We start from the raw sequence: 8,670 nt of genomic DNA, 5'->3' as shown, positions 1-8,670 counted from the left end.
AAACCTGAACGCGATCTCCTCATGCAAGACTTCATGACGGTGGAAACCACTAACTTCCCACACGAAGGCTCTAATCACACTCCAGCACATCACTACTCAGAGTTTAAGTTCAAGACGTACGCGCCGATCGCATTTAGATACTTCAGAGATCTCTTCGGGATACAACCTGATGATTTCCTGGTAAATATCTTCTTTCTACAGGTTTATTCGTAAAATACTAACAATCACGCAGAACTGTATTAAGTGTGTGTTTGTTTTACAAGAAGCTCTACTGCTACTAAAGTGTGGGTGCACCTGCAATCGTTGACTATCTTGGAAGTTGATTTTGTGCTCGTTTATTTTTGTTTTTTCTCTCTTGTGACTAGAATTTGTTTTTGAACCGTTTCTGTTTAGTATCACTTTAACCATAATACTGATTACTTAATATAAAATTTTATAGTTTTTACATAAACGTTAATTGTTCTATTTAGAACTTCAAGCCAACGAATACAAAAATTATCTATAGCTTGTCTTTTTTGAAGGCGGAGTAAAATGACGTTTGGAGGGTTGCCAGTTTTCATAAAATTTTAAAATATGTATGTAGTTGTCGATAACTTTATCGATAGGTTGTGAAAGAAAATAAAATTTTGTCAAAAATTACTGAATTGTGAATGTTACGAAGGTTGTAATGATTACTAATTGCGTTATTACCTTCTTTATTCTTATTTTAACAGTTTGTCTACTAGTATCGAGATCAATTTTTATTTATTAATAATATACGTGTTAACAAGAGTAGCCAGATTTGATTATCTATATTGAATTAAAGTCAAAAACTTTATAAACTTGTGCTCAGTAATTGTATGAATAACGAGTCGAGTATGATTGAAATGAAACAAGTTCGACTATTAATTCCATGAGCGTGACCAATATTCAATCGATAGTCGATAGAAAGTTTATCGACAGCAATCTTTCATCACTTTTGCACAATGAACTGTCATTTTACTCCTTCAAAAAAGACATACTATAAACCATCACAAACTTATAAAGAAGGATGGCGAAAGCTGCCACACGTTAGTGTACTAATAGCCGTTCGTGGACTTTGCTAGTATAATTTTGCGTTTTAGTTTATGCCTAGTTATCAATATATTTTTGTATATTTTTAGAAGTCGGAAATAAAAAAATTGTAAAACACTGTATTTTAGAATAGATACAACAACACAACGCAGTTGATTCAGTTCGACCATAGACTAGGTAACGTTCTTGTACTCACGTTTCATTTTAAGCATGATTGAATGTTTACCTACCTGAAGTTGAAAGAAAGAAATTGGTTATCTTATAGTACACACATAAAACATTAGGGGCTATAAAATGCCCAATGAAATAATCAATTAAACTGTAATGACACAAAGCAAAAAATAAAGCATAATGTGACGAAAATATTTAGACAATATTTAAATGAGAGATAATGAAAGTTGCAAAGGAACGTTTTGACCTCACCTCTTGCCAATGTCAATGTCACATTGATGTCGAGAACAGTGTGACCATTTGTGGCAGATTTCTCCCATTTGGGCAGATTTAATTTTTATTCATTTTCATTGCTGCAGAACATGATAAATTATATTTAAATGTGGCAGAGTTTGGCGGATTTGGGAATATTCGGAAAGTTCTTTATTATTTTTGGGAAAAAACTGAATACTTGTTGTTTTCTGCTACGAACAAACATCTGAAACGAAATACAGGACAATATAATAAACATCAACTTTGTCAACTTTATAACCCTAGCTTCTACAGGCTATACTCAATTAGCTTTTTTGATGCTTTTAATCACAAGTATTAATAGGTCTCCTAATGCACATCGTCAAAAACACTGGATCACAAAATACACGGGATGTCGCCATCCTTCTTTTAAATCGATTCTTGAGAATTTTACATCCCTAGTTACGTTGCGGTGACAGATGTCAAAACGGGCCTATTACATTGTGACAAACATAAATAAAGATTCTTTTTGTTGTCATCATTTTTTCAGGTCCTCTGACTGAATGCTAGCCCCTTTGCTTAACATTGAAGTAATGTCTTTTCCAGATGTCAATGTGCAGTGCTCCTCTCCGAGAGCTAAGCAACCCGGGCGCGTCAGGAAGCATCTTCTATCTGACTAACGACGACGAATTCATTATCAAGACTGTGCAGCATAAAGAAGGAGAATTTTTGCAAAAGTTGCTGCCAGGATACTATTTGAACCTAGATCAGGTGATCAATTCGGCTGTACTTTTTTGTCGGGAAGAGGGTACCTCAGCATTCCATTTCATCCCATTTAAATTTGAAGAAAATACTCATTTAGATTTCATTAAAACTTGGCAAATACATGTAATTCCACGAACGTTTGTGGGCAGTTTTTTTATATATAAAAGATATTATTATTTTATTATTATTATTGTATTTATTTTAAACTTGTTTTAATTTATTTATTATTATTATTATTATTTTATTATTATTTTATTATTTTTATTATTATTTTATCGTCGAGTTGCGGATACCAGCCCGTTGCACCAAGTACCAAGTATTATTATTTTAATATTATCATAGCTCCATTTACATTTGTTTTGCGTGTATAGTATTAGATTAAGTTTAATGATAATAAATTGTCCTAAGGACATATTTAGGATTTGTCGAATGAAGAACTTTTAGGTTCTTAGGATTGTTAGACTGGTCAGCTGGTCAGCAACTGCGCACGTAATAGAACGGGGCCTGAAGGGGTTCGCAGGAGACAGGGCAGCTCGATCCATATGACGCGGAGTTCGGCGCGGACATAAATTTATCTTATCTTATACGTCCCACTGCTGGGTACGGGTGTCCTCTCATGCGAGGATTTAGGCCATAGTTTCCCAAAGGGGCCCCTACTGAAATGGGCGCTGAAGAGTCCTAGGGGGCGGTTGGGACCTCGGAAGCAATTGAGGGGCTTTGATGCTCTCCAAGTGCTGCTTCCGCTTTGAGAAAAAAAACCTGATTCATCTATTGACACTACATTACAAAAAAATTCTTTTTCCTTGTGATTGTTTGTGTTAATGTAAAAAATACGGTTCCCTATCAATAGTCCGAAATGACATTTTCCAGAAGTAACGTTTGCTCGAAATTTCATAACCTCGAAAGTAATTTTGAGAGGAAAATATTTTTTTCTTTTAAACCTAACATAACCGAACCTAATAGTGTCTTTGCGATAAACATCCAACATATCCTGAAAGAACAACGGTTTCGTTATAATTCGGTTTACGGTGTACTTGATACTTGGTACTTGATGCAACGGGCTGGTATCCGCAACTCGACGACAAAGCGCCTATTTCGCGTGTGGGGTAATGAAAATTCCTTCGAGTATATAACCAAAAATAGAGGCGAAATGTCATTTAATTTGTACGAAAACTATTCTGCCATATCATTACTGTGACAACTGCGCTCCGATTGGCTAGCCCGAGTTCGAAACAATTGACGGGAGTCGTCAATGGGTGTCGTCAACTGTTTCACTTCAAATCGACCAGTTAACTTGAGCTTTGCTATAATGGACGAAAATTGCAAAATTACATATTTAATATTTAATTACCGATGAAATGTGACTCCGTTTGTTTTGTAATTAGATGTTTTGCTGTTTTTCCCACACCACCGAATACAACAGCACGGTATTGTTAGAGATATTATCTTTATTACAATAAATACAGAATATTTTTTAGAATATACGGAGACGTACACGACACACAGGTCAGTAGTTGGCCTGTCTATATTTCAGTGCAAACGAGAGTTAATATTTATAAGAGCTGTATCGCTAATGTGCTACCAGGAATATATGGCCCTTAGCTCGTCTCTATTTCTGGTTATATACTCGATGGAAAATTCGAACAAACGTTATTTCGGGAAAAGAAAAATTCGAGTTTGTGATAGGGTTACCAAGAAATACGTGTTTTGAATTATTTTTTGTGGTTGGAATTTTTTTACCTTGCCTAAGTGGGCGGTGATCCATAAAGTTTGGGAACCTATGGTTTAGGCCATAGTTCGCCACGTTGGCCCAATGCGGGTTGTGGATCATCACATGCTTTCCAAGGGTTGTGAAACTTTTTTTGTTCAACTTGCAGGTTTTACACGATGTTTTCATTCACCGAAAAGCTCATGAAGGATTTCGAATTAAATTTTCGCAATTATTATGTTGACTTAAAACTTTTTCTTACCGGCTCGGCTTAATGTAATTCCGTGTCTAGTGTGGTGACTCCTTTAACGAGAATTTGTTATTTATTTATTTATTTATTCATTCTATTTCTTTTCTACAGAACCCCCGCACATTATTACCTAAGTTTTTTGGTCTGTACTGCTACCAGTGCAACAGCAAAAACGTACGATTAGTCGCTATGAACAATATCCTACCGTCTTCCGTCAAGCTACATCAGAAATATGATCTCAAAGGATCAACTTATAAGCGGAAGGTGAGTTTATTTAAATATCTGTGGCCTTACCATGAACTCTTATTACAGTTAAATATAATAATAATAATAGCAACGTACACACTCAACATAGCCCTGCACTAGGGAAACCCTGTGTCGCGGGTGCCGTGGACATACACATAGACAACCACAAATTACTCCCAAACTCCCCAAAGCCCGGGAATCGAACCTGGGACCTCTACGTGGAGTCCGGCATGGTAACCGTTTGGCCAAGGAGGCAGAAGTATAGGTTCGTAACGACAAAAAAGCGGGATGGTGATATACACTTCATGTAGCGCTGTCTCTAAACTGAATCGTAATAAGAGTTAATGGTAAGGCCCCAGTTGGCGTTTGAAATTATTTTATAAAAGGAACAAAGTGACATTCAAGCAATCAGATAGCTCCGACTTCATGATTGGCTAGTTTCTTAATGTTCTCAGTTTTTTTTTTTAAAGAACGAATGTTGTAATATTGCGGCATTTATTCCAATCAACGCTTTGCGCGGTAGACGCTTGATGAGGAGGTCACTTATTCGAATCCCGATAGGACCAATTTGGGAACTTTTCTAAATCGGTTCTGGTCTGAGTGTTCTAGATAATGCATGAATTCCTTTTGACGACCTCCGTGGTCGAATGTAGCCATCTCTGAAGTCAATATGGAAAGTAACTTTTCTATATTGTCTCGGGTCTGGGTGTTTGTGGTAACGTCGTTGTTTCAGATTTCCATAAAACAAGGTTGTTTACTTACTTTGGGATCAGAACAACGTGTTGTCTAAATATGTTACCTATCTAATATCATACTTAAAAAAAGTGTATACCCGGTTAATTGTAGAATAGTTACAACTTCTCGGGACTGTTATATCACTAACATCATGAACAACAACTGTTATAATAGTGTCCTGCGATGTTGTTAATATTTTACAAATAACCCTGTATATTTGTAAGTTATTAACCGACTTCAAAAAAAGGAGGAGGTTCGCAATTCGACTGCATGTTGTTTTTTTTCTTTTTTTGTGTGTATGTTACGCGGTAACTCCGTTTCTGAACCGATTTTGATGATTCTTTTTTGTTGGACATCTCGGAAGTGGTCCCATTTAAATTTGAAGAAAATATTCCACCTATAAGAGTGGCAAATTAGGGGATGAATGACTTTTGTGATCCGTTTTTTTTATTAATAATTATTTTAATAACGCCATTTCTCTCCCACACCTATTGCTATTGCGCACTTGCTAGTTCGCGTGACAATAGCATAGAAAAAAGCATTAATTTCTCAGCAACAGCAAGTTAGCTGTTTGTTCAATAATGACTTATATATTAGTAGATAGGAATTGGCGGTTCTGGATCACGCTACAGTGCGAATGTGAACCTTATGTATATGTGTAAGGGTGGAATGGTTTGGCGGCGTTTAAAGAGGCTTTATGAAGGAGTTATGTAGTTTTGATTCTGAGCGATTGTTGTACGTGGTGTTGAGTCATGGTTTGAGTGGGGCTTATGATGGTTAGTATAGGGTTGGTGTTTGTTTGGGCGGTGTTTTGAGGTGAGTTCTGACGTTTTGGTGGTGGTGCAGGGGTTGGACCATAAGGTCCACATTCTCACTGTACGTGTGGTCCAAAACCGCCAATACCTATCTACTTATATTGCTTAAGAAAAATACATTATCAAATGAAAATTACATTATCTGTTATTGTACCAATGTAGTATTGAATTGTCTATTCCCAGGCGAACAAATCAGAACGTCAAAAAAGCTCACCGACATACAAAGATCTGGACTTCATGGAGCATCATACGGAAGGCATATTCCTCGAAGCTGATACGTATGGAGCTCTTATAAAGACAATGCAGAGGGATTGTAGAGTGCTGGAGAGTTTCAAGGTCAGTATTAACATAGTATAATGTGATCGGAATAGGTAGAGCTTTTTTACCTAAACTTCGAGGAACATAGACAGAAAATGGAGACTGCCTTACGACGATATTTTTTAGGTCCTGGATCTTTTCGGGATTCGAGAAATCACTTAAGTACATTAAAAATTGACGTTATTTGGGATAGGCAGGTGGGCTATATTTATCTTAACTTAGGAATATTTAGGAAAATTCCGATATTTTTTTATCGGAATTTTCCTAAATATTCCAAAAAATTTGATGTTGCAACAACTCATCGCAAAGTTAAGATAAATATAGTCTACCTACATATCCCAAATAACGTCACTTTTTAACGTACTTAATAGATATCCCCAATCCCGAAAAGATCCAGGACCTAAAAAATATTGTCGTAAAGAAGGCTCCACTTTCCGACTCTGTTCATCGAAAAAACTCTACCTATTCCACTGAAATAAGACATATCGTAGTGTTGCAACGGAAGTGTCATAACGAATACAGATGTTGAAAGTAAATTTTAGCAGAAACGGAAGCGGAAGTGTAAATACCATAGTCGAGGCAAGATAGCATACTCATTTTGACATATTTTGAGTAGTAACACATCCACTTTAATTAGTATCATTAATACTAGTATGGTACAAGTTACTAATATAGTATAGGAATTTAGTAGAATTCATACCCGCCTGAGATCACAAGTAACTGAAACGACAACACGCATACATGGCTATGGCAGAGCTATCGCACTCGTACATATTGAAGTGCAACATGCAGTGTTATCAAATCAAATTTTTACTTTACCCATACATGTTTTGAGAATTTTCTAGTTACTTAAATAATTCGTTAATATTTTTTTCGGCAAAATTAACATTTAGTTATAAATAACACAAGTAAGTAATTTTGTTTTGATATTATGCTTTTATTCATGATTTTTATCGTATACATTTTCATTAATGGCAACACTTTTACTTAATTTCTGGAGATACTTTTACCATACTACATAATTGCTTTAATCACATTATAGTACTATCCTGTTACTTGCCGGACATCACCAGGTTTAAGAAAAAAAATAACCGTTTATATGACGTGTCATAGATGCAAACTATCACAACTTTAATGCAGATAAAAATGGAAGTAAATTAATTTGCTACACCGCGAAACTTTGTATACTACTGTAGACTGCCCATGTAACCTTACACACTGTAAAATTATTGACTTTAGTGTGTATTGTATACTTGCATAATAAAAAAAAAAAACAAAAAAAAGAACCCAGTGAAAGTTAAATCTGCTGCTAAAGTTTTAGGCCGAGCGTCGAGCAGTCAACAATCCCTGAGGATGCCTCATGGAGAGGCGAAACACGTGTCGGGTATATTTTTGGTGGTGGTTTGTGACTGTAGTTGCGCTTGTGTTATTTATCTTATTAATTTTATGCGAAGGGAGGGTGGGATAATAAACTGCATGAAAAAATATTCAACACAAGCGCAGTTATTATGCACGATTTAACCTTCACTGGGTTCGTGGAGTAGCAAATTAATTTACTTCCATTTTTATTAACTTGGACTTCCGCAAAGTAACGCCTGAATCTATTAATTATTTAATTTGTAGTTAAATACTATATATTTAACCGAAATAAACACGCTGTTAGTGTTCAAAGTGGAGATAAATCATATTTTCCGTTTCCTATTTGGACAATTATTATTAAGTTACGTTCTATCGCTGTTCATAGCTGTCAAAAAGAGGATGCTATCTTGGCTCGACTATAATAAACGGTTACCGTGCTAAACTGCTACGCATAGGTCCCGGGCTGAGAGAAATATTTGTATGGCCTACATTTATTTCTCTCGTGAGTTGTAATTTATGGTTATCTAGGTGTGTGTCCATGGCACCGGCGATATAGGGTTTCCCTAGTGCTGGCCTATGTTGTGTCTGTGCGTTAAAAAAGTTCCGAACGGGGCTTGTGTTTGGTTTGGACACAAAACAAACTTAAGTAAGACCCACGCACCCCGCCGCCAAACTATACGCGCACACTCTTGATCCATCGCGAACGTTATAAACTTCCTTTATAAAAGTTGCGGAAAGCAGAAACGGAAACAGACGTGAAAAATGTGTGCGGAACTTCCGCAGTTGCAGAAGTCTGTTACGTCACTAACATGTAATGCAAGTCCCGCCTGTTCGGCGTATCACTGCTATAATACTTCGCTCAGAGTGCATTATTATTTTAGTTTTTGGCGAGATAATAAGAGCCTATGCACACAGCGTATTTTATACGCGACGTATCCCATTTACGCGCCATAAACGCGGAGGGAAGACAATTTTGGTTTTACACGTGCTTCATGTTTTTTGTAAAAGAAGTTGATTAA

General features: G+C 36.3%; 1 protein-coding gene across 9 annotated transcripts in view; it reads left to right on the top strand.

Moving 5' to 3' along the window:
* Positions 1-22: 22 nt before the first annotated feature.
* The window catches only part of LOC113227547 (phosphatidylinositol 4-phosphate 5-kinase type-1 beta-like), a 72,634-nt gene continuing 63,986 nt past the window's right edge, over positions 23-8,670 (top strand). For all 9 annotated transcript variants that reach the window (XR_003310209.1, XM_026460493.1, XM_026460490.1 and 6 more), the window contains exons 1-4: positions 23-180; positions 2,062-2,226; positions 4,290-4,442; positions 6,158-6,310. Coding sequence is in view for 8 of the 9 variants with exons in the window: in XM_026460493.1 (XP_026316278.1) it covers positions 34-180; positions 2,062-2,226; positions 4,290-4,442; positions 6,158-6,310 (618 nt within the window). In the remaining variant the exon portion in view is untranslated. The remainder of the gene's footprint in view (positions 181-2,061; positions 2,227-4,289; positions 4,443-6,157; positions 6,311-8,670) is intronic.

This window comes from Hyposmocoma kahamanoa, unplaced genomic scaffold (assembly GCF_003589595.1).
Source record: "Hyposmocoma kahamanoa isolate Upper Pololo Valley unplaced genomic scaffold, ASM358959v1 211, whole genome shotgun sequence".
In the NCBI taxonomy this organism is placed as follows: Eukaryota; Metazoa; Arthropoda; class Insecta; order Lepidoptera; family Cosmopterigidae; genus Hyposmocoma; species Hyposmocoma kahamanoa.
Note: the sequence above shows the minus strand (reverse complement) of the source record. Positions and strands in the feature narration are given on the sequence as shown.